Source organism: Dendropsophus ebraccatus, chromosome 13 (genome assembly GCF_027789765.1).
Source record: "Dendropsophus ebraccatus isolate aDenEbr1 chromosome 13, aDenEbr1.pat, whole genome shotgun sequence".
Taxonomy (NCBI): domain Eukaryota; kingdom Metazoa; phylum Chordata; class Amphibia; order Anura; family Hylidae; genus Dendropsophus; species Dendropsophus ebraccatus.
Window position 1 is genome coordinate 82,465,497 of NC_091466.1, and position 27,624 is coordinate 82,493,120.

A 27,624-nucleotide genomic window follows, 5' to 3' on the forward strand; every position below is an offset into this window, starting at 1 on the left:
GTACTGTATAGATGGAGTAGGGGGTCCTGTATATACATGTACTGTATGGATGGAGTAGGGGGTCCTGTATACATGTACTGTATAGTTGGAGTAGGGGGTCCTGTATACATGTACTGTATAGATGGAGTAGGGGCCCCTGTATACATGTACTGTATAGATGGAGTAGGGGGCCCTGTATACATGTACTGTATAGATGGAGTAGGGGGTCCTGTATATGCATGTACTGTATAGATGGAGTAGGGGGTCCTGTATACCTGTACTGTATAGTTGGAGTAGGGGGTCTACCAGTTATTACTGTGGATGTTGTGAGGCAGCTTCCCTAGCAACCATTGCTCCCTGTGAAAATGAAAGCAGTAATCCTATTGGTTGCTAAGGCTCCAACTGCCGTGTCTGCTGCAGCTAATTATATCACCTGTGTGTGCAGTGAGGAGATTTTCCCATTCATCTCTATGGGGCTCCTCTCTTTCCCCTCCCCCTCCCCTCCTGTACATCTGGCGGGGACGGGACCTTCGCAGTAACCTTCCCGGGCACCCAATGTATCTGTGGGCCAAATTGGGGTCAAACGGTTCAGGCGTTTGGAAGTCTATAGAGGACAGACAGACAGACAAAAGGACAGACAGACAGACTTTGATTTTTATGATATAGATATAGCGGAGTCAGAGTGGTGTATATAGAGTATATAGCGGGGTCAGAGTAGTGTATGGTATATAGAGTATATAGCGGGGTCACCTCCTGGAAGCCGTGAGCTGACAGAATGCTGCGGATGAGTCGGCTTTCAGTGCGAACCATCTTGTAAGCCAAGTGATAGCGCTCTGTGGGAAGAGAGGACAGGAGGAGTTACCTACAGGGGGCGTCCTCTATACTACTGATCACCACACACAGTTACCTACAGGGGCGTCCTCTATACTACTGATCACCACACATACCGACCTACAGAGGGCGTCCTCTATACTACTGATCACCACACACAGTGACCTACAGAGGGCGTCCTCTATACTACTGATCACCACACACAGTGACCTACAGGGGGCGTCCTCTATACTACTGATCACAACACATACTAACCTACAGGGGGCGTTCTCTGTACTACTGATCACCACACACAGTGACCTACAGGGGGCGTCCTCTATACTACTGATCACCACACATACTGACCTACAGGGGGCGTCCTCTATACCAGTGATTTTTAACCTTTTTTGAGCCGCGGCACACTTTTTATACTTAAAAAATCCCGGGGCACACCACCAACCAAAATGACACAAAATGACACTAAAACAGTACATATTATACATATAGTTAATAATATAGATTCTAAATGTATTTATACTCACTCAGTGTGAAACCTGGGCCTGTTTTCTTCTCCCCCCTGTGCTTCTCTCCTGTGCTTCTCTCCACCATACTTCTCCCCCCTACTTCTCTCCTGTGCTTCTCTCCACCATACTTCTCCCCCATGCTTCTCTCCTGTGCTTCTCTCCACCATACTTCTCCCCCCTGCTTCTCTCCTGTGCTTCTCTCCACCATACTTCTCTCCCCCCCTGCTTCTCTCCTGTGCTTCTCTCCCCCATGCTTCTCTCCTGTGCTTCTCTCCACCATACTTCTCTCCCCCCTGCTTCTCTCCACCATACTTCTCTCCCCCCTGCTTCTCTCCCCTGTTTCTCCCCCATCCCCAGGTTTCTCTCCCCCATTGTTTTCTCCTGTTTCACAGGGGCACCATAGTTTGGGGAACTTTCGCCGCGGCACACCTGACCATGTGTCGCGGCACACTAGTGTGCCACGGCACACTGGTTGAAAATCACTGCTCTATACTACTGATCACCACACACAGTGACCTACAGGGGGCGTCCTCTGTACTACTGATCACAACACATACTGACCTACAGGGGGCGTTCTCTGTACTACTGATCACCACACACAGTGACCTACAGGGGGCGTCCTCTATACTACTGATCACCACACACAGTGACCTACAGAGGGCGTCCTCTATACTACTTATCACCACACATACTGACCTACAGGGGGTGTCCTCTATACTACTGATCACCACACACAGTGACCTACAGGGGGCGCCCTCTATACTACTGATCACCACACATACTGACCTACAGGGGGTGTCCTCCATACTACTGATCACCACACACACTGACCTACAGGGGGCGTCCTCCATACTACTGATCACCACACACAGTGACCTACAGGGGGCGTCCTCTATACTACTGATCACAACACATACTGACCTACAGGGTGCGTCCTCTATACTACTGATCACCACACATACTGACCTACAGGGGGCGATCTCTATACTACTGATCACAACAAATACTGACCTACAGGGGGCGATCTCTATACTACTGATCACAACAAATACTGTCCTACAGGGGGCGTCCTCCATACTACTGATCACCACACACAGTGACCTACAGGGGGCGTCCTCTATACTACTGATCACCACACATACTGACCTACAGGGGGCATCCTCTATACTACTGATCACAACACATACTGACCTACAGGGGGCGTCCTCTGTACTACTGATCACCACACACAGTTACCTACAGGGGGCGTCCTCTATACTACTGATCACAACACATACTGACCTACAGGGGGCGTCCTCTGTACTACTGACCACCACACATAGTGACCTACAGGGGGTGTCCTCTATACTACTGATCACCACACATACTGACCTACAGGGGGCGTCCTCTATACTACTGATCACCACACATACTGACCTACAGGGGGCGTCCTCTATACTACTGATCACCACACATACTGACCTACAGGGGGCGTCGTCTATACTACTGATCACCACACACAGTGACCTACAGGGGGCGTCCTCTATACTACTGATCACCACACATACTGACCTACAGGGGGCGTCCTCTATACTACTGATCACCCCACATAGTGACCTACAGGGGGCGTCCTCTATACTACTGATCACCACACATACTAACCTACAGGGGGTGTCCTCCATACTACTGATCACCACACACACAGTGATCTACAGGGGGCGTCCTCTATACTACTGATCACCACACACAGTGAACTACAGGGGGTGTCCTCCATACTACTGATCAACACACAGTGACCTACAGGGGGCGTCCTCCATACTTACCACCCACCACACTTAGTGACATACGGGTGGGGGGGTCCCCCATACTTACCACTCACCACACATAGTGACATATGGGGGGGGTCCTGCATACATACCACCCACCACACATAGTGACATATAAGGGGGATCCTCCATACTTACCACCCAGCACACATAGTGATATATGGGGGGGGTTCCTTCATACTTACCAACCACCACACATAGTGACATATGGGGGGGATCCTCCATACTTACCACCCAGCACACATAGTGACATATGGGAGGATCCTCCATGTTTACCACCCACCACACATAGTGACATATGGGGGGGGCTCAATACTTACCACCCACCACACATAGTGACATATGGGGGGGTCCTCCATACTTACCACCCACCACACATAGTGACATATGGGGGGGCTCCATACTTACCACTCACCACACATAGTGACATATGGGGAGGGTCCTCCATACTTACCACTCACCACACATAGTGACATATGGGGGGGGTCCTTCATACTTACCACCCACCACACATAGTGACATATGGGGGGGGTCCTTCATACTTACCACCCACCACACATAGTGACATATGGGGGGATCCTTCATATTTACCACCCACAACACATAGTGACATATGGGGGGGATCCTCCATACTTACCACCCACCACACATAGTGACATATGGGGGGCGGGGGGGGGGGAGCCTCCATATTTACCACCCACCACACATAGTGACGTATAGGGGGGATCCTCCATACTTACCACCCACCACACATAGTGACATATGGGGGGAAATCTTCCATACTTACCACCCACCACACATAGTGATATATGGGGGGGATCCTCCAAACTTACCACCCACGACACATAGTGACATATGGGGGGGGTTCCTCCATATTTACCACCCACCACACATAGTGACATATGGGGGGGTCCTTCATACTTACCACCTACCACACATGGTGACATATGGGGGGGGCTTCATACTTACCACCCACCACACATACTGACCTACTGACCTACAGGGGGTGTCCTCTATACTACTGATCACCACACACTGACCTACAGGGGGCATCCTCTATACTACCGATCACCACACATACTGACCTACAGGGGGCGTCCTTTATACTACTGATCACCACACACACTGACCTACAGGGGGCATCCTCTAATACTACTGATCACCACACATACTGACCTACAGGGGGCGTCCTCTATAATACTGATCACCACACACAGTGACCTACGGGGGGCGTCCTCTATACTACTGATCACCCCACATTGTGACCTACAGGGGGCGTCCTCTATACTACTGATCACCCCATATAGTGACCTACAGGGGGCGTCCTCTATACTACTGATCACCACACACACAGTGATCTACAAGGGGCGTTTTCTATACTACTGATCACCACACACAGTGACCTACAGGGGGTATCCTCCATACTACTGATCAACACACAGTGACCTACAGGGGGCGTCCTCCATACTTACCACCCACCACACTTAGTGACATACGGGTGGGGGGGTCCCCCATACTTACCACTCACCACATATAGTGACATATGGGGAGGGTCCTCCATACTTACCACTCACCACACATAGTGACATATGGGGGGGGGGTCCTGCATACTTACCACCCATCACACATAGTGACATATAAGGGGGATCCTCCATACTTACCACCCACCACACAGTGACATATGGGGGGGATCCTCCATACTTACCACCCACCACACATAGTGACATATGGGGGGAAATCTTCCATACTTACCACCCACCACAGATAGTGATATATGGGGGGGGGGTCCTTCATACTTACCACCCACCACACATAGTGACATATGGGGGGATCCTTCATATTTACCACCCACGACACATAGTGACATATGGGGGGGATCATCCATACTTACCACCCACCACACATAGTGACATATGGGGGGGGGGGGGGTCTTTCATACTTACCAACCACCACACATAGTGACATATGGGGGGGATCCTCCAAACTTACCACCCACGACACATAGTTACATATGGGGGGAATCCTCCATATTTACCACCAACCACACATAGTGACATATGGGGGGGGGGATCCTCCATACTTACCACCCAGCACACATAGTGACATATGGGAGGATCCTCCATGTTTACCACCCACAACACATAGTGACATATGGGGGGGGGGGGGGATCCTCCATATTTACCACCCACCACACATAGTGACATATGGGGGGGGTCCTCCATACTTACCACCTATAACACATAGTGACATATAGGGGGGGCTCCATACTTACCACACATAGTTACATATGGGGGGGGGGTCCTTCATACTTACCACCCACCACACATAGTAACATATGGGGGGATCCTTCATATTTACCACCCACGACACATAGTGACATATGGGGGGGATCCTCCATACTTACCACTCACCACACATAGTGACATATGGGGGGCAGGGGGGATCCTTCATATTTACCACCCACCACACATAGTGACATATGGAAGGATCCTCCATACTTACCACCCACCATACATAGTGACATATGGGGGGGGGGGATGCTCCATACTTACCACCCACCACACAGTGACATATGGGGGGGTCCTTCATACTTACCACCTACCACACATAGTGACATATGGGGGGGGGGCTCCATACTTACCACCCACCACACATAGTGACATATGGGGGTGGGGTCCTCCATACTTACCACCTACCACACATAGTGACATATGTGGGGTCCTTCATACTTACCACCCACCACACATAGTGACATATGGGGGTGGGGTCCTCCATACTTACCACCTACCACACATAGTGACATATGGGGGGGGGGTCCTCCATACTTACCACCGACCACACATAGTGACATATGGGGGGGATCCTCCAAACTTACCACCCACGACACATAGTAAAATATGGGGGGGAATCCTCCATACTTACCACCCACCACACATAGTGACATATGGGGGGGATCCTCCATATTTACCACCCACAACACATAGTGACATATGGGGGGGGATCCTCCAAACTTACCACCCACCACACATAGTGACATATGGGGGGCGGGGGGGATCCTCCATATTTACCACCCACCACACATAGTGACATATGGGGGGGATCCTCCAAACTTACCACCCACCACACATAGTGACATATGGGGGGGATCCTCCAAACTTACCTCCCACCACACATAGTGACATATGTGGGGTCCTTCATACTTACCACCTACCACACATAGTGACATATGGGGGGGCTCCATACTTACCACCCACCACACATAGTGACATATGGGGGTGGGGTCCTCCATACTTAACACCTACCACACATAGTGACATATGGGGGGGGGGGTCCTCCATACTTACCACCGACCACACATAGTGACATATGGGGGGGGCCTCCATACTTACCATCGACCACACATAGTGACATATGGGGGGGTCCTCCATACTTACCACCCACCACACATAGTGACATATGGGGAGTCCTTCATACTTACCACCTAACACACATAGTGACATATGAAGGGGGGGGCTCCATACTTACCACCCAACACACATAGTGACATATGGGCGGGGGCCTCCATTCTTACCCCTCACCACACATAGTGACATATGGGGGGGGGCCTCCATACTTACCACCCACCACACGAAGAGACGGCTCCTTGGACACAGCAGATTCAGCATGAAACACCAGCACAGGGAATCTCCGAGGTCCCCCGCTCCATGTGATACAAGAAAATTCCCTATAGAGGAAGGAGACAGATGTCAGAGGCACCCCTCCCCCAATATACAGCCCCTCCTCTAATTACCCTCCCCCAATATACAGCCCCTCCTCTAATTACCCTCCCCCAATATACAGCCCCTCCTCTAATTACCCTCCCCCAATATACAGCCCCTCCTCTGATTACCCTCCCCCAATATACAGCCCCTCCTCTGATTACCCTCCCCCAATATACAGCCCCTCCTCTAATTACCCTCCCCCAATATACAGCCCCTCCTCTGATTACCCTCCCCCAATATACAGCCCCTCCTCTAATTACCCTTCCCCAATATACAGCCCCTCCTCTAATTACCCTCCCCAATATACAGCCCTTCCTCTAATTACCCTACCCCAATATACAGCCCCTCCTCTAATTACCCTGCCCCAATATAGAGCCCCTCCTCTAATTACCCTCCCCCAATATACAGCCCCTCCTCTAATTACCCTACCCCAATATACAGCCCCTCCTCTAATTACCCTGCCCCAATATAGAGCCCCTCCTCTAATTACCCTCCCCCAATATACAGCCCCTCCTCTAATTACCCTGCTCCAATATACAGCCCCTCCTCTAATTACCCTCCCCCAATATACAGCCCCTCCTCTAATTACCCACCCCCAATATACAGCCCCTCCTCTAATTACCCTGCCCCAATATAGAGCCCCTCCTCTAATTACCCTCCACCAATATAACGCCCCTCCTCTGATTAAAATCCCCAAATATACAGCCCCTCCTCTAATTACCCTCCCCCAATATACAGCCCCTCCTCTAATTACCCTCCCCCAATATAACGCCCCTCCTCTAATTACCCTCCCCCAATATACAGCCCCTCCTCTAATTACCCTCCCCCAATATACAGCCCCTCCTCTAATTACCCTCCCCCAATATACAGCCCCTCCTCTGATTACAACGCCCAAATATACAGCCCCTCCTCTAATTACCCTCCCCCAATATACAGCCCCTCCTCTAATTACCCTCCCCCAATATACAGCCCCTCCTCTAATTACCCTCCCCCAATATACAGCCCCTCCTCTAATTACCCATCAGCACCCGCCCCCTAATATACAGCCAATCTTATCTGTACCCGCCCCCTTAATATACACCCCTCCATCTGTACCCGGCCCTAGTATACAGCCCCTCCCATCTGTACCCGCCCCCTTAATATACACCCCTCCATCCGTACCCGCCCCTAATATAAAGCCCCTCCCATCAGCACCCGCCCCCTAATATACAGCCCCTCCTATCAGCACCCGCCCCCTAATATACAGCCCCTCCTATCTGTACCCACATCCTAATATACAACCACTCCCATCAGCACCCGCCCCCTAATATACAGCCCCTCCCATCAGCACCCGCCCCCTAATATACAGCCCCTCCCATCATCACCCGCCCCCTAATATACAGCCCCTCCCATCAGCACCCGCCCCCTAATATACAGCCCCTCACATCAGCACGCGCCCCCTAACATACAGCCCCTCCCATCCGTACCCGCCCCCTAATAAACAGCCCCTCCCATCTGTACCTGCCCCCTAATATACAGCCCCTCCCATCTGTACCCGCCCACTGATATACAGCCCCTCCCATCCGTACCCGCCCCTAACACCAAGCCCCTCTCATCTGTACCCGCCCCCTAATATACATACCCTCCCATCAGCACTAGCCCCCTAATATACATACCCTCCCATCAGCACTAGCCCACTAATATACAGCCCCTCCCATCAGCACTTGCCCACTAATATACAGCCCCTCCCATCAGCACCTGCCCCCTAATATAAAGCCCCTCCCATCCGTACCCGCCCTCTGATACACAGCCCCTCCCATCTGTACCAGCCCCGTAATATACAGCCCCTCCCATCAGCACCCGCCCACTAATATACAGCCCCTCCCATCTGTACCCGCCCCCTAATATACAGCCACTCCCATCAGCACCTGCCCCCTAATATAAAGCCCCTCCCATCTGTACCCGCCCCCTAATATACAGCCACTCCCATCAGCACCTGCCTCCTAATATACAGCCCCTCCATCTGTACCCGCCCCGTAATATACAGCCCCTCCCATCAGCCCCCACCCCCTAATATACAGCCCCTACCATCAGCACCCGCCCCCTAATATAAAGCCCCTCCCATCAGCACCTGCCCCCTAATATACAGCCCCTCCCATCTGTACCCGAACCCTAATATACAGCTCCTCCCATCTGTACCCACCCCCTAATATACAGACCTACCGATCCATACCCGCCCCCTAATATACAGACCCTCCCATCATCACCCGCCCCCTGATATACAGCCCCTCCCATCCGTACCAGCCCTGTAATATACAGCCCCTCCCATCTGTACCCGCCCCCTAATATACAGCTCCTCCCATCTGTACCCGCCCCTAATATACAGACCTACCGATCCGTACCTGCCCCCTAATATACAGACCCTCCCATCAGCACCCGCCCCTTAATATACAGCCCCTCCCATTTGTACCCGCCCCCTGATATACAGCCCCTCTCATCTGTACCCGCCCCCTGATATACAGCCCTTCTCATCTGTACCCGCCCCTAATATACAGCCCCTCCCATCCGTACCCGCCCCTAATATAAAGTCCCTCCCATCAGCACCCGCCCCTTAATATACAGCCCCTCCCATTTGAACCCGCCCCCTGATATACAGCCCCTCCCATCTGTACCCGCCCCTAATATACAGCCCCTTCCATCAGTACCGCCCCCTGATATACAGCCCCTCCCATCAGCCCCCATCCCCTAATATACAGCCCCTCCCATCAGTACCCGCCCCCTAATATATAGCCCCTCCCATCTGTACCCACCCCCTAATATACAGCCCCTCCCATCAGCCCCCACCCCCTAATATACAGCCCCTCCCATCAGCCCCCACCCCCTAATATACAGCCCCTCCCATCAGCACCCGCCCCTGATATACAGCCCCTCCCATCAGCACCCGCCCCCTAATATACAGCCCCTCCCATCTGTACCCGCCCCCTGATATACAGCCACTCCCATCAGCCCCCACCCCCTAATATACAGCCCCTCCCATTAGCACCCGCCCCCTGATATACAGCCCCTCCCATCTGTACCCGCCCCCTGATATACAGCCCCTCCCATCAGCACACGCCCCCTAATATACAGCCCCTCCCATCAGCCCCCACCCCCTAATATACAGCCCCTCCCATCTGTACCCGCCCCCTGATATACAGCCCCTACCATCTGTACCCGCCCCCTGATATACAGCCCCTCCCATCTGTACCCGCCCCCTGATATACAGCCCCTCCCATCAGCACCCACCCCCTGATATACAGCCCCTCCCATCAGCCCCCACCCCCTAATATACAGCTCCTCCCATCAGCCCCCACCCCCTAATATACAGCCCCTCCCATCAGCACCCGCCCAGTTATATACAGCCCCTCCCATCAGCACCCGCCCCCTGATATACAGCCCCTCCCATTAGCACCCGCCCCCTGATATACAGCCCCTCCCATCTGTACCCGCCCCCTGATATACAGCCCCTCCCATCAGCACACGCCCCCTAATATACAGCCCCTCACATCAGCACACGCCCCCTAATATACAGCCCCTCCCATCTGTACCCACCCCCTGATATACAGCCCCTCCCATTTGTACCCGCCCCCTGATATACAGCCCCTCCCATCTGTACCCGCCCCCTGATATACAGCCCCTCCCATCTGTACCCGCCCCCTGATATACAGCCCCTCCCATCAGCCCCCACCCCCTGATATACAGCCCCTCCCATCAGCCCCCACCCCCTTATATACAGCCCCTCCCATCAGCCCCCACCCCCTAATATACAGCCCCTCCCATCTGTACCCGCCCCCTGATATACAGCCCCTCCCATCAGCACCCGCCCCCTGATATACAGCCCCTCCCATGCGTCCTGACACCGTCTCCGGGGGGCGCAGCAGCCGCTCTCCTCAGTCCACAGGTCACACTCACCCGGGGCCGCCATCTTCCTCCTCCTCGGCCGGGCACTTCGGCTCACTGGGCGCTTTGGTCACCCGGATGGGCATAGCTGCCGCACAGATTCTCCGCTTCTCTTGTTACCACAACAACCGTGACGTCACTTCCGTCAATTCAGCCTCAAGACTTCCGGGCGTAGCGGTGCCTCATGCGACGCTGTGATTGGCTGCTCTGAATCCTACCCCTAGGTAATTAAGGGGTGGGGGCGCTTTCACGTGACCTGAGGAGGCGTGGTCAGTGCGATCAGGTGAGAGGCAATCAAATCATTCATCTGCAGGTAACGGATACCGGGCGGACAACATAACGTGCTTCGGGGCGTACCATGTACAGCTATATACTGGGGGGGTGTACCATGTACAGCTATATACTGGGGGGGGGGGGGTGTACCATGTACAGCTATATACTGGGGGGGGGGTGTACCATGTACAGCTATATACTGGGGGGGTGTACCATGTACAGCTATATACTGGGGGGGTGTACCATGTACAGCTATATACTGGGGGGTGTACCATGTACAGATATATACTGGGGGGGTGTACCATGTACAGATGTATGCTGGGGGGGGGGTGTACCATGTACAGCTATATACTGGGGGGGGGGGGGTGTACCATGTACAGCTATATACTGGGGGGGTGTACCATGTACAGCTATATACTGGGGGGGTGTACCATGTACAGATGTATGCTGGGGGGGGGTGTACCATGTACAGATATATACTGGGGGGTGTACCATGTACAGATGTATACTGGGGGGGGTGTACCATGTACAGCTATATACTGGGGGGGGGGGGGGTGTACCATGTACAGCTATATACTGGGGGGGTGTACCATGTACAGCTATATACTGGGGGGGTGTACCATGTACAGCTATATACTGGGGGGTGTACCATGTACAGATATATACTGGGGGGGTGTACCATGTACAGCTATATACTGGGGGGGTGTACCATGTACAGCTATATACTGGGGGGGGGTGTACCATGTACAGCTATATACTGGGGGGGTGTACCATGTACAGCTATATACTGGGGGGTGTACCAGGTACAGCTATATACTGGGGGGGTGTACCATGTACAGCTATATACTGGGGGGGGTGTACCATGTACAGCTATATACTGGGGGGGTGTACCATGTACAGCTATATGCTGGGGGGGGGGTGTACCATGTACAGCTATATACTGGGGGGGGGGTGTACCATGTACAGCTATATACTGGGGGGGGTGTACCATGTACAGCTATATACTGGGGGGTGTGTACCATGTACAGCTATATACTGGGGGGGTGTACCATGTACAGCTATATACTGGGGGGGTGTACCATGTACAGCTATATACTGGGGGGGTTGTACCATGTACAGCTATATACTGGGGGGGTGTACCATGTACAGCTATATACTGGGGGGTGTACCATGTACAGCTATATACTGGGGGGGGTGTACCATGTACAGCTATATACTGGGGGGGTGTACCATGTACAGATGTATGCTGGGGGGGTGTACCATGTACAGATGTATGCTGGGGGGGTGTACCATGTACAGATGTATGCTGGGGGGGTGTACCATGTACAGATGTATGCTGGGGGGGTGTACCATGTACAGCTATATACTGGGGGGGTGTACCATGTACAGATGTATGCTGGGGGGGTGTACCATGTACAGATGTATGCCGGGGGGGGTGTACCATGTACAGATGTATGCTGGGGGGGGGGGTGTACCATGTACAGCTATATACTGGGGGGGTGTACCATGTACAGATGTATGCCGGGGGGGGTGTACCATGTACAGATGTATGCTGGGGGGGGGGGTGTACCATGTACAGCTATATACTGGGGGGGTGTACCATGTACAGCTATATACTGGGGGGGGTGTACCATGTACAGATGTATGCTGGGGGGGGGGGTGTACCATGTACAGCTATATACTGGGGGGGTGTACCATGTACAGATGTATGCTGGGGGGGGGGGTGTACCATGTACAGCTATATACTGGGGGGGTGTACCATGTACAGCTATATACTGGGGGGGGTGTACCATGTACAGCTATATACTGGGGGGGGTGTACCATGTACAGCTATATACTGGGGGGTGTACCATGTACAGATGTATGCTGGGGGGGGGGGGTGTACCATGTACAGATGTATGCTGGGGGGGGTGTACCATGTACAGATGTATGCTGGGGGGGGGGTGTACCATGTACAGATGTATGCTGGGGGGGGGGTGTACCATGTACAGATGTATGCTGGGGGGGGGGGTGTACCATGTACAGATGTATACTGGGGGGGGGGGTGTACCATGTACAGCTATATACTGGGGGGGGTGTACCATGTACAGCTATATACTGGGGGGGTGTACCATGTACAGATATATACTGGGGGGGTGTACCATGTACAGCTATATACTGGGGGGGTGTACCATGTACAGCTATATACTGGGGGGGGTGTACCATGTACAGCTATATACTGGGGGGTGTACCATGTACAGCTATATACTGGGGGGGTGTACCATGTACAGCTATATACTGGGGGGGTGTACCATGTACAGCTATATACTGGGGGGGTGTACCATGTACAGCTATATGCTGGGGGGGGGTGTACCATGTACAGCTATATACCTGGGGGGGGGGTGTACCATGTACAGCTATATACTGGGGGGGTGTACCATGTACAGCTATATACTGGGGGGGTGTACCATGTACAGCTATATACGGGGGGGGTGTACCATGTACAGCTATATACTGGGGGGGGTGTACCATGTACAGCTATATACTGGGGGGGGTGTACCATGTACAGCTATATACTGGGGGGGTGTACCATGTACAGCTATATACTGGGGGGGGGTGTACCATGTACAGCTATATACTGGGGGGGTGTACCATGTACAGATGTATGCTGGGGGGGTGTACCATGTACAGATGTATGCTGGGGGGGTGTACCATGTACAGATGTATGCTGGGGGGGTGTACCATGTACAGATGTATGCTGGGGGGGTGTACCATGTACAGCTATATACTGGGGGGGTGTACCATGTACAGATGTATGCTGGGGGGGTGTACCATGTACAGATGTATGCTGGGGGGGTGTACCATGTACAGATGTATGCTGGGGGGGGGGGGTGTACCATGTACAGCTATATACTGGGGGGGTGTACCATGTACAGCTATATACTGGGGGGGGGGTGTACCATGTACAGATGTATGCTGGGGGGGGTGTACCATGTACAGCTATATACTGGGGGGGTGTACCATGTACAGATGTATGCTGGGGGGGTGTACCATGTACAGCTATATACTGGGGGGGGTGTACCATGTACAGATGTATGCTGGGGGGGGGGGGGGGTGTACCATGTACAGCTATATACTGGGGGGGTGTACCATGTACAGATGTATGCTGGGGGGGGGGGTGTACCATGTACAGCTATATACGGGGGGGGGTGTACCATGTACAGCTATATACTGGGGGGGGTGTACCATGTACAGCTATATACTGGGGGGGGTGTACCATGTACAGCTATATACTGGGGGGTGTACCATGTACAGATGTATGCTGGGGGGGGGGTGTACCATGTACAGATGTATGCTGGGGGGGGGGGTGTACCATGTACAGATGTATGCTGGGGGGGGTGTACCATGTACAGATGTATGCTGGGGGGGGGGTGTACCATGTACAGATGTATGCTGGGGGGGGGTGTACCATGTACAGATGTATGCTGGGGGGGGGGTGTACCATGTACAGATGTATGCTGGGGGGGGGTGTACCATGTACAGATGTATGCTGGGGGGGGGTGTACCATGTACATATGTATGCTGGGGGGTGTACCATTACAGATGTATGCTGGGGGGGGGTGTACCATGTACAGATGTATGCTGGGGGGGTGTACCATGTACAGATGTATGCTGGGGGGGTGTACCATGTACAGATGTATGCTGGGGGGGTGTACCATGTACAGATGTATGCTGGGGGGGGTGTACCATGTACAGATGTATGCTGGGGGGGGTGGTGTACCATGTACAGATGTATGCTGGGGGGGGGTGTACCATGTACAGATGTATGCTGGGGGGGGGTGTACCATGTACAGATGTATGCTGGGGGGGGGTGTACCATGTACAGATGTATGCTGGGGGGGGGTGTACCATGTACAGATGTATGCTTGGGGGGGGGGTGTACCATGTACAGATGTATGCTGGGGGGGGGTGTACCATGTACAGATGTATGCTGGGGGGGGTGAACCATGTACAGCTATATACTACCATGTACAGATGTATGCTGGGGGGGGTGTACCATGTACAGATGTATGCTGGGGGGGGGTGTACCATGTACAGATGTATGCTGGGGGGGGGGTGTACCATGTACAGATGTATGCTGGGGGGGTGTACCATGTACAGATGTATGCTGGGGGGGGGGTGTACCATGTACAGATGTATGCCGGGGGGGGTGTACCATGTACAGATGTATGCTGGGGGGGGTGTACCATGTACAGATGTATGCTGGGGGGGTGTACCATGTACAGCTATATACTGGGGGGGTGGTGTACCATGTACAGATGTATGCTGGGGGGGGGGGGTACCATTGTACAGATGTATGCTGGGGGGGGGTGTACCATGTACAGATGTATGCTGGGGGGGGGTGTACCATGTACAGCTATATACTGGGGGGGTGTGTACCATGTACAGATGTATGCTGGGGGGGGGGGGGTACCATGTACAGATGTATGCTGGGGGGGGGTGTACCATGTACATATGTAATGCTGGGGGGGGGGTGTACCATGTACATATGTATGCTGGGGGGGTGTACCATGTACAGATGTATGCTGGGGGGGGTGTACCATGTACAGATGTGTGCTGGGGGGGGTGTACCATGTACAGATGTATGCTGGGGGGGGGTGTACCATGTACAGATGTATGCTGGGGGGGTGTACCATGTACAGATGTATGCTGGGGGGGGGGGGGTGTACCATGTACAGATGTATGCTGATTATTTCTGGGGGGGGTGTACCATGTACAGATGTATGCTGGGGGGGGGTGTACCATGTACAGATGTATGCTGGGGGGGGGGGTGTACCATGTACAGATGTATGCTGGGGGGGGGTGTACCATGTACAGATGTATGGTGGGGGGGGTGTACCATGTACAGATGTATGCTGTGGGGGGGGTGTACCATGTACAGATGTATGCTGGGGGGGTGTACCATGTACAGATGTATGCTGGGGGGGGTTTACCATGTACAGATGTATGCTGATTATTTCTGGGGGGTGTACCATGTACAGATGTATGCTGGGGGGGGGGTGTACCATGTACAGATGTATGCTGGGGGGGGGGTGTACCATGTACAGATGTATGCTGGGGGGGTGTACCATGTACAGATGTATGCTGGGGGGGTGTACCATGTACAGATGTATGCCGGGGGGGGTGTACCATGTACAGATGTATGCTGGGGGGGTGTACCATGTACAGCTATATACTGGGGGGGGGTGTACCATGTACAGATGTATGCTGGGGGGGGGGGGGGGTGTACCATGTACAGCTATATACTGGGGGGTGTACCATGTACAGATGTATGCTGGGGGGGGTGTACCATGTACAGATGTATGCTGGGGGGGGGTGTACCATGTACAGATGTATGCTGGGGGGGTGTACCATGTACAGATGTATGCTGGGGGGGTGTACCATGTACAGATGTATGCTGGGGGGGTGTACCATGTACAGATGTATGCTGATTATTTCTGGGGGGGTTGTTTGGTTGATGTTTAACCCTTTCTGGCGGCTGTGCTTGGCTCTGCAGGTCTCCTCCCCCGGCTGGTGTTTGGGATGAGCCGTTTCCTCGCCGTCCTCCGCTCCTGGCTGATGATGGTCGCCATTATCGCTGCTGGGAACACGCTCCAGAGCTTCAGGGATCACAGCTTCCTCAGTGACAAGCTGTATACAGGGACCCCCAGCCTAGGTAGCTGTCTCCTGGGGGCTGTAGTTATACCATGTTTGGGGGGGGGGGGTGATGGAGGCGGGGTCATGTGACTGTTTCCCCCTCCTTTCTTTCCCAGTGAATGGTCTGCAGGCTCGGACTTTTGGGATCTGGACACTGCTCTCCTCCATAATCCGCTGTGCCTGCGCCATAGACATCCGGAACAAAACGTAAGTCTATACTGTCTGATGAACCTATTCCCATCCTTTCCTGCACTCTCCCGTCATTGGCCGCACTCTCCCGTCATTGGCCGCACTCTCCCATCCTTTCCTGCACTCTCCCCGTCATTGGCCGCACTCTCCCCGTCATTGGCCGCACTCTCCCCGTCATTGGCCGCACTCTCCCCGTCATTGGCCGCACTCTCCCCGTCATTGGCCGCACTCTCCCGTCATTGGCCGCACTCTCCCGTCATTGGCCGCACTCTCCCGTCATTGGCCGCACTCTCCCGTCATTGGCCGCACTCTCCCGTCATTGGCTGCACTCTCCCGTCATTGGCCGCACTCTCCCGTCATTGCCTGCACTCTCCCCTCCTCCTCCCCTCACCGCCCGCACTCTTCCCCTCACCACCCGCTCTCCCGCCCCCTCCTCCCGTCATTGCCCGCACTCTCCCGCCCCCTCCTCCCGTCATTGCCCGCACTCTCCCGCCCCCTCCTCCCGTCATTGCCCGCACTCTCCCGTCATTGCCCGCACTCTCCCGCGCTCCTCCTCCCGTCATTGCCCGCACTCTCCCGTCCTCCTCCTCCCCTCACCGCCCGCACTCTCCCGTCCTCCTCCTCCCCTCACCGCCCGCACTTTCCCGCCCCCTCCTCCCGTCATTGCCCGCACTCTCCCGTCCTCCTCCTCCCCTCACCGCCCGCACTCTCCACTCCCTCCTCCAGTCATTGCCCACACTCTCCACTCCCTCCTCCAGTCATTGCCCACACTCTCCCGCCCCCCCTCCTCCCGTCATTGCCCGCACTCTCCTGTCCTCCTCCTCCCCTCACCGCGCGCACTCTCCCGTCCTCCTCCTCCCCTCACCGCCCGCACTCTCCTGTCCTCCTCCCCCCCTCACCGCCCGCACTCTCCCGCCCCCCTCCCCCCCTCACCGCCCGCACTCTCCCGTCCTCCACCGCCCGCACTCTCCCGTCCCCCTCCCGTCCATCTCCCGTCATTGCCCGCACTTTCCCGCCCCCTCCTCCCGTCATTGCCCGCACTCTCCCGTCCTCCTCCTCCCCTCACCACCCGCACTCTCCCGTCCTCCTCCTCCCCTCACCGCCCGCATTCTCTCGCCCCCCTCCTCCCATCATTGCTCACACTCTCCCGTCCTCCTCCTCCCCTCACCGCCCGCACTCTCCCGTCCTCCTCCCCTCACCGCCCGCACTCTCCCGTCCTCCTCCCCTCACCGCCCGCACTCTCCCGTCTTCCTCCTCCCCTCACCGCCCGCACTCTCCCGTCCTCCTCCTCCCCTCACCGCCCGCACTCTCCACTCCCTCCTCCAGTCATTGCCCGCACTCTCCCGTCCTCCTCCTCCCCTCACCGTCCACACTCTCCCGCCCCCCTCCTCCCCTCACCGCCCACACTTTCCCGTCCTCCTCCCCTCACTGCCCGCACTCTCCCGTCCTCCCCTCACCGCCCGCACTCTCCCGCCCCCCTCCCGTCATTGCCCACCCCCTCCTCCCGTCATTGCCCGCACTCTCCCGTCCTCCTCCTCACCGCCCGCACTCTCCCGTCCTCCTCCTCACCGCCCGCACTCTCCACTCCCTCCTCCAGTCATTGCCCGCACTCTCCCGCCCCCCTCCTCCCGTCATTGCCCGCAATCTCCCTTCCTCCTCCTCCACTCTTTCCTCAGTGTCGGCCTCTATGCCCGCAGGCTCTATCACATCACCCTGTGGACGTTCATCATGGCTCTGGCGCACTTTGTGTCTGAGGTCTGGCTGTACCACACGGCACACATGACCATCGGAGTGATGGCGCCATTGATGGTTGCAAGTGAGTAATAAAAGATGGGGACGTCACATGTCCGATCACTCAGAGCTGCGCTCACTGGCTGGAGTCAAAGGATTGAGAGTCCCCCGTATATCCTGCCTCTCCTAAAATATCAAAGGGGCTTAGATGATTTTGTGTCTTATTCATGGGGGGCTGGGGGCATTATTTTGGGGGCGCTCTTATTCATGGGGGGCTAGGGGGACCTTAATTATTGGGGCTGGGGGGAACCTTAAGGTCCCCCCCAGCCCCCCATGAATAAGGTCCCCCCCCCCAGCCCCCCCCCATAATTAAGGTCCCCCCCCAGCCCCCCCATAATTAAGGTCTCCCCAGCCCCCCATAATTAATTATGGGGGGCTGGGGGGACCTTATTTATGGGGGGCTGCCATTAAACATGTATACGGATATTGATTAGTATGGGATGTCAGGGGAGGGGTATGCTGGGATCTGTAGTCCTCCCCTGTCAAATGGTCCCTCCCAGTTCCCAGGTCATCTCTCTCCAGGTGAGAAGGTCATAGAGGTCAAGGATGGGTTAGGTACCACCGCAGCTGTATAAAGGGGGAGGAGCCTGCACTGTGACAAGTGCCGCCGCTGCTGTATATAGGGGGAGGGATAGTGGATGGAGGGGCTGGGACAGAGCTCTGACTCCAGGGACAGGCTGTGGGGGGCGGAGCTCTGACTCCTGGGACAGGCTGTGGGGGGCGGAGCTCTGACTCCTGGGACAGGCTGTGGGGGGTGGAGCTCTGACTCCTGGGACAGGCTGTGGGGGGCGGAGCTCTGACTCCTGGGACAGGCTGTGGGGGGCGGAGCTCTGACTCCTGGGACAGGCTGTGGGGGGCGGAGCTCTGACTCCTGGGACAGGCTGTGGGGGGCGGAGCTCTGACTCCTGGGACAGGCTGTGGGGGGCGGAGCTCTGACTCCTGGGACAGGCTGTGGGGGGCGGAGCTCTGACTCCTGGGACAGGCTGTGGGGGGCGGAGCTCTGACTCCTGGGACAGGCTGTGGGGGGCGGAGCTCTGACTCCTGGGACAGGCTGTGGGGGGCGGAGCTCTGACTCCTGGGACAGGCTGTGGGGGGCGGAGCTCTGACTCCTGGGACAGGCTGTGGGGGGCGGAGCTCTGACTCCTGGGACAGGCTGTGGGGGGCGGAGCTCTGACTCCTGGGACAGGCTGTGGGGGGCGGAGCTCTGACTCCTGGGACAGGCTGTGGGGGGCGGAGCTCTGACTCCTGGGACAGGCTGTGGGGGGCGGAGCTCTGACTCCTGGGACAGGCTGTGGGGGGCGGAGCTCTGACTCCTGGGACAGGCTGTGGGGGGCGGAGCTCTGACTCCTGGGACAGGCTGTGGGGGGCGGAGCTCTGACTCCTGGGACAGGCTGTGGGGGGCGGAGCTCTGACTCCTGGGACAGGCTGTGGGGGGCGGAGCTCTGACTCCTGGGAAAGGCTGTGGGGGGCGGAGCTCTGACTCCTGGGACAGGCTGTGGGGGGCGGAGCTCTGAATCCTGGGACAGGCTGTGGGGGGCGGAGCTCTGACTCCTGACCACTCTGGTTTCTGTAGGTTTCTCTATTTTGGGGATGTTGATCGGTTTTCAGTATCTGGACGTGCAGCCTGAGTCCCCGACCTCCAGCGCTAAGAAGAGGAACTGATGGATGTCTCCTCCCCCTCTGGTGCCATGATGGACGTCTCCTGCCCCCCTGGTGCCATGCTGGATGTCCTCAGCCCCTTAAGGAACATTCTAGCAGCTCATCATCTTTATCCTTAAAATTTATTGTAAATAAAGTGCTGGTGTGGTGGAGACTGAGGGAGTGTCCCGCTGTTGCTTGTGGTTCTCACCGCTTTACGGGGGCGGGGCCAGTAGCACGGCGGCACCCTCTGATTGTCCTGAAGGGTGGTGCTAGCCGATTGTCCTAGGGGGGGGTGGGGGGTTTGGGCAGTTGGTGACGTTCCCTGTTGTCCGGGTGGGGAGTTGGTGACGTCCCCTGGTTGTCCGGGGGGGGGGGGGGGGGGGGGGGGGGGGGGGAGTTTGTGACGTCCCCTGGTTGTCCGGGGGGGGGTGGGGGAGTGGGAGTCAGTGGCGTCCCCTGGTTGTCTGGGGGGGGGGGGGGGGAGGGAGAGGAGGGAGAGTCGGTGGCGTTCTCTGGTTGTCCTGGGGAGGGGGGGTCAGAGTTGGTGGCAGCCCCTGGCTGTCCTTGGGGGGGGGTGGAATTGCATCCCCTGCGGGGAGAGATTGGGGGATGTTTCCTTATTGTCCTGAGGGGGGTGGTGTGGCATCCCCTAATTGTCCTCCGGGGGGGCGAGTGTCCCCTGATTGTCCTGGGTGTTACTTGCCAGTTGTCCCGCAGTTAACGCCCATTCATTGGCTCTTGCCACACTTTGGTGGGGGGCTCAGGGGTCCGAAGCCAGCAGCGGGGTGGGCATCTCCCGTAGGTCCGTGTGATACTGTAGTGCTCCCTGTGGGAATAAAGTACAGAGTGGTGAGGGCAGTAATCACCACACCTGGTCTCCCAGCAGCAGTCAGTAAAGCGTGGCAGCTTTTCCTATGGCAGCAGTGAGGTTAGTCATGATGGCCGCAGAGACCCTCAGCAGATGAAGACCCTAAACCGGCCCCCATGTGCAACCACTTACCTACTGCTGCGAGACCACAGAGCCGTACTGGACGTCCACAGCACGGCCGGAGACCAGAGGCTGCAAGAAGAGCGAGCGTCACCAGAGGGCATTGTAATACCCCCTCACGTACACTATATACAGGTACCCCCCCCTCACATACACTATATACAGGTAATCTATATCATAAAAATGATAGTCTTCCATACACCTTAGCCGTCTGACCCCAAATTTGGCCCATAGATACATTGGGTGTCTGGGAAAGTAAGAGCGAAGGTCCCGTCACCGCCAGATGTACAGGAGGGGAGGGGGAAGAGTGCCCCATTAGAGATGAATGGGAGAATCTCACACTGCACACACAGGTGATATAATTAGCTGCATGTCTCCAGCAGTAATGGCAGTTGGAAGCCTCAGCAACCAATAGGATTATTACTTCCATTTTCACAGGGAGTAGGAATCTGATTTGTTGCTAGGGCGGCTGCCTCACAACAGATCCACAGAAACAAATACAGTAAGAGTACAAACACACTGGGCGAATCCGCAATGGGTCTCGCTGTGAATATCCCTGCCCTGTGCACTCAATGGCAGACAAACTCACAGCAGGATGAACATCCCGCTGTGAGTTTGTCTGAAGCCCGCCCTGTTAACCCCCTGTCGCTGGAGTGTATACATCACCTGCTCCCCGCTCCGGCTTGCTTCGGGGCTCTCTGTGTCTTCACGACCCGCTCAGCCAAACAGTGCGCTGCGGCAGGCAGAGCGGGACATGCTGGGAATCCACGAAGCAAGCCAGAGCAGGGACCAGAAGATGTATATGCTCCGGCAGCGGGGGGTTGACAAACTTGCAGCGGCAGTATAGGGACTATCTGCAGGAGGGGAGTATAGGGGCTACCCGCAGGGGAGGGGGGTGTATACAGTATAGGGGCTACCTGTGGGGTGGAGTGTATACAGTATGGGAGCAACCTGGAAGAAGGGGGGGGGGGGGAAGTGTATAGAGTATGGGGGCTACCTGCAGGGGTGGAGTGTATACAGTATAGGGACTACCTGCAAGGGCGAGGGGGAGTAAAGAGTATAGGGGCTACCGGCAAGTGGGGGGAGTGTATAGAGTATGGGAGCTACCCGCAAGGGAGAAGGGGTGTATACATTATGGGGGCTACCTGCTAACACTCTTAATGTTGTATATAACCAGGTTCAGCATAACACTACCCATGTTGTAAATAACCAGGCTGTATACTGTATAACATTGCCAATGGTAGTGTTATGCTGAGCCTGGTTATATACAACATTGGCAGTGTTCTACAGTATACAGCCTGATTATTTACAAAACGGGTAGTGTTATACTGAGCCTGGTTATATACAACATTGGCAGTGTTATATACAGCCTGGTTATATACAACATTGGCAGTGTTATATACAGAGCCTGGTTATATACAACATTGGCAGTATTATATACAGCCTGGTTATATACAACATTGTCAGTGTTATATACAGAGCCTGGTTATATACAACATTGGCACGGTTATACACTATACAGCCTGGTTATGTACAGAATTGTTGTATATAACCAGGCTCAGCATAACACTGTTAATGTTGTATACCAGGCTGTATATTGTATAACCCTGCCAATGTATATAACCAGGCTCAGCATAACACTACCCATGTTGTAAAATGTTGTAAATAAACAGTGCAGAACTGTTGGAGCATATAGCGTATAAAGGGGTATAAAGGGCTCCTGGCGATTTCCCCCTTAAAAAAAAAGAAAAAACCAAGAGCATAGATTTGCCTTCTGGGCGACCTTGGACCAAATCCAATTAATACACGGACACTTTATACCCAGGCAGCGCCGGGTACATTTTCTAGTACACTATATACATCACCTCGCCTCAATATAGGATGTATAAACGCGACCTCCCTCCCCAAGTCCATAATTCATACAAATATAATATAGAAAGTCCAGCAATCATGTAGTTAATGTAGGGGGCCGGGGCTACTCCGCCACGCTGTGTGTCCATGCTGTACACTGTACACATTGGTACTGCGCGTGTGCGAGGAGCGCACCAATAAGGAGGGATTAGGGAGTGTCACTACAGCCGATCCTATGAGCTATTGTAGCAATGGAAGATCCTCCATCGCCATCTTGGATCTTGGCAGGACCACCCAATCATACAGATGCCTTGTTGTAAACCGGACGCTGTCTGAGCTCCTGGCGCATTTGCATCAACCACGAAAGGGGTTTACGAAGTGTATACAATGCTTTACAGACATCTACCTTCTCTACTTCTTGCAGTGAGTTTGCATAAAAGAATGATCTCCAAAAGGTAAAATACAATCATTTTCTTTTTGAGGATAGGTTTTATATCCAACTGAAAGGGACCGCAATGGGGTCAAACATGGCCCCCACATATGCGAATATTGTCATGGCTGATTTTGAGAGTCTGTCGTGTATGTGTCTCCCCACTTCAGCAAAGTGCGGGGGTGGTGGAGATACATTGACATTTTCCCCGCCTGGGAGGGGACAGAGACTAGGGGATTAGTTAGTTTTTTTTTTTAGATTCTTGAATGACTGATTCTGCTGTCAAATTCACAATGAATTGTTCCAGTGAAGGAGTGCAGTTCTCAGCCATTTGGGTGTACAAGGAGGAGGGGAAGCTGTGCACGGACATCTATCTAAAACCTACAGATAAGAACAATCCCCTGAGGTTTGATAGTTAACATCTCAGAAACATGGTGGAATCCCTAGCACAGAGCCAGCTTTTCTGGATTACAAGGATGGTTGAGGATGCAGTAAGATGGGCCACAACTTCCAGCACAGAGGTCACCCCATAAAACTAGTTAGGAGTGTAACTGAGGTCAGACACCTAAGATTGGATGGAGGGGAAGAGAGGAGACGGGGTTCCCAATGCAAAATCCCTATATATGTGCATACACCGCATTCTCCAGAATTACTAACACACACTGGCGTATACTAATGTGACACTTTACAAATCCCCCCAGTTTACAATATACGTTGGTACATGCGGACGGCAATCTGTAAAAACGGGATCAATCCTCCTCCCTCAGACCAAGCAATTTCCCGTGTTTGGGATGTGACAATTGTTCTATGATGATAAAAGCTGACACCTTCACACATCCCATCACAGGCGGTACACACTCAAATACCACCTGACCCACTGCGCACAGGCGGTACACACTCAAATACCACCTGACCCACTGCACACAGGTGGTACACACTCAAATACCACCTGACCCACTGCACCCAGGCGGTACACACTCATACCACCTGACCCACTGCACACAGGCGGTACACACTCAAATACCACCTGACCCACTGCGCACAGGCGGTACACACTCAAATACCACCTGACCCACTGCGCACAGGCGGTACACACTCAAATACCACCTGACCCACTGCGCACAGGCGGTACACACTCATACCACCTGACCCACTGCGCACAGGCGGTACACACTCAAATACCACCTGACCCACTGCGCACAGGCGGTACACACTCAAATACCACCTGACCCACTGCGCACAGGCGGTACACACTCAAATACCACCTGACCCACTGCGCACAGGCGGTACACACTCAAATACCACCTGACCCACTGCGCACAGGCGGTACACACTCATACCACCTGACCCACTGCACACAGGCGGTACACACTCAAATACCACCTGACCCACTGCGCACAGGCGGTACACACTCATACCACCTGACCCACTGCACACAGGCGGTACATACTCAAATACCACCTGACCCACTGCGCACAGGCGGTACACACTCATAGCACCTGACCCACTGCGCACAGGCGGTACACACTCATAGCACCTGACTCACTACACACAGGCGGTACACACTCATAGCACCTGACCCACTGCACACAGGCGGTACACACTCAAATACCACCTGACCCACTGCACACAGGCGGTACACACTCATAGCACCTGACTCACTACACACAGGCGGTACACACTCATAGCACCTGACCCACTCCACACAGGCGGTACACACTCAAATACCACCTGACCCACTGCACACAGGCGGTACACACTCATAGCACCTGACTCACTACACACAGGCGGTACACACTCATAGCACCTGACTCACTACACACAGGCGGTACACACTCATAGCACCTGACTCACTCCACACAGGCGGTACATACTCATAGCACCTGACTCACTACACACAGGCGGTACACACTCATAGCACCTGACTCACTACACACAGGCGGTACACACTCAAATAGCACCTGACCCACTCCACACAGGCGGTACACACTCAAATAGCACCTGACCCACTCCACACAGGCGGTACACACTCATAGCACCTGACCCACTCCACACAGGCGGTACACACTCAAATAGCACCTGACCCACTCCACACAGGCGGTACACACTCATAGCACCTAACCCACTACACACAGGCGGTACACACTGAAATACCACCTGACCCACTGCACACAGGCGGTACACACTCAAATACCACCTGACCCACTCCACACAGGCGGTACACACTCAAATAGCACCTGACCCACTCCACACAGGCGTTACACACTCATAGCACCTGACCCACTCCACACAGGCGTTACACACTCATAGCACCTGACCCACTCCACACAGGCGGTACACACTCATAGCACCTGACCCACTACACACAGGCGGTACACACTCATAGCACCTGACCCACTCCACACAAGCGGTACACACTCATAGCACCTGACCCACTCCACACAGGCGGTACACACTCAAATACCACCTGACCCACTGCGCACAGGCGGTACACACTCAAATACCACCTGACCCACTGCGCACAGGCGGTACACACTCATACCACCTGACCCACTGCACACAGGCGGTACACACTCAAATACCACCTGACCCACTGCGCACAGGCGGTACACACTCATACCACCTGACCCACTGCACACAGGCGGTACATACTCAAATACCACCTGACCCACTCCGCACAGGCGGTACACACTCATAGCACCTGACCCACTGCGCACAGGCGGTACACACTCATAGCACCTGACTCACTACACACAGGCGGTACACACTCATAGCACCTGACCCACTGCACACAGGCGGTACACACTCAAATACCACCTGACCCACTGCACACAGGCGGTACACACTCATAGCACCTGACTCACTACACACAGGCGGTACACACTCATAGCACCTGACCCACTCCACACAGGCGGTACACACTCAAATACCACCTGACCCACTGCACACAGGCGGTACACACTCATAGCACCTGACCCACTGCACACAGGCCTTACACACTCATAGCACCTGACTCACTACACACAGGCGGTACATACTCATAGCACCTGACTCACTACACACAGGCGGTACACACTCATAGCACCTGACTCACTACACACAGGCCTTACACACTCATAGCACCTGACTCACTCCACACAGGCGGTACATACTCATAGCACCTGACTCACTACACACAGGCGGTACACACTCATAGCACCTGACTCACTACACACAGGCGGTACACACTCAAATAGCACCTGACCCACTCCACACAGGCGGTACACACTCAAATAGCACCTGACCCACTCCACACAGGCGGTACACACTCAAATAGCACCTGACCCACTCCACACAGGCGGTACACACTCATAGCACCTGACCCACTCCACACAGGCGGTACACACTCAAATAGCACCTGACCCACTCCACACAGGCGGTACACACTCATAGCACCTAACCCACTACACACAGGCGGTACACACTGAAATACCACCTGACCCACTGCACACAGGCGGTACACACTCAAATACCACCTGACCCACTCCACACAGGCGGTACACACTCAAATAGCACCTGACCCACTCCACACAGGCGTTACACACTCATAGCACCTGACCCACTCCACACAGGCGGTACACACTCATAGCACCTGACCCACTACACACAGGCGGTACACACTCATAGCACCTGACCCACTCCACACAAGCGGTACACACTCATAGCACCTGACCCACTCCACACAGGCGGTACACACTCAAATACCACCTGACCCACTCCAACCAGGCGGTACACACTCATAGCACCTGACCCACTCCACACAGGCGGTACACACTCAAATAGCACCTGACCGACTCCACACAGGCGGTACACACTCAAATACCACCTGACCCACTCCACCCAGGCGGTACACACTCATAGCACCTGACCCACTCCACACAGGCGGTACACACTCAAATACCACCTGACCCACTCCACCCAGGCGGTACACACTCAAATACCACCTGAC

The 27,624-nt window shown here is 54.7% G+C and overlaps 3 protein-coding genes across 9 annotated transcripts in view; 1 reads left to right on the plus strand and 2 right to left on the minus strand.

Moving 5' to 3' along the window:
- The window catches only part of TTLL5 (tubulin tyrosine ligase like 5), a 92,417-nt gene extending 81,285 nt beyond the window's left edge, over positions 1-11,132 (minus strand). Inside the window, exons 1-3 of one of the 2 annotated variants that reach the window (XM_069950490.1) lie at positions 10,810-11,132; positions 6,736-6,842; positions 730-812 (exon numbers count right to left, since the gene is read on the minus strand). In XM_069950490.1, coding sequence (XP_069806591.1) covers positions 730-812; positions 6,736-6,842; positions 10,810-10,883 — 264 coding nt within the window. In that variant the 5' untranslated portion in view covers positions 10,884-11,132. Of the gene's footprint in view, positions 1-254; positions 342-729; positions 813-6,735; positions 6,843-10,809 lie in introns of those variants that run through there. The other variant, XM_069950491.1, reaches the window with a different exon arrangement.
- Positions 1-20,543, plus strand: part of ERG28 (ergosterol biosynthesis 28 homolog) — a 72,885-nt gene extending 52,342 nt beyond the window's left edge. Inside the window, exons 1-5 of one of the 6 annotated variants that reach the window (XM_069950496.1) lie at positions 10,955-11,021; positions 16,607-16,765; positions 16,863-16,953; positions 18,633-18,751; positions 20,300-20,543. In XM_069950496.1, the coding sequence (XP_069806597.1) occupies positions 16,633-16,765; positions 16,863-16,953; positions 18,633-18,751; positions 20,300-20,388 (432 nt within the window). In that variant the 5' untranslated portion in view covers positions 10,955-11,021; positions 16,607-16,632 and the 3' untranslated portion in view covers positions 20,389-20,543. The other 5 variants (XM_069950494.1, XM_069950493.1, XM_069950495.1 and 2 more) reach the window with 5 other exon arrangements.
- A 212-nt stretch (positions 20,544-20,755) lies between these two features.
- The window catches only part of FLVCR2 (FLVCR choline and putative heme transporter 2), a 29,724-nt gene continuing 22,855 nt past the window's right edge, over positions 20,756-27,624 (minus strand). The window contains exon 7 of the mRNA XM_069949707.1: positions 20,756-21,193. Within this exon, the coding sequence (XP_069805808.1) occupies positions 21,128-21,193 (66 nt within the window). The 3' untranslated portion in view covers positions 20,756-21,127. The remainder of the gene's footprint in view (positions 21,194-27,624) is intronic.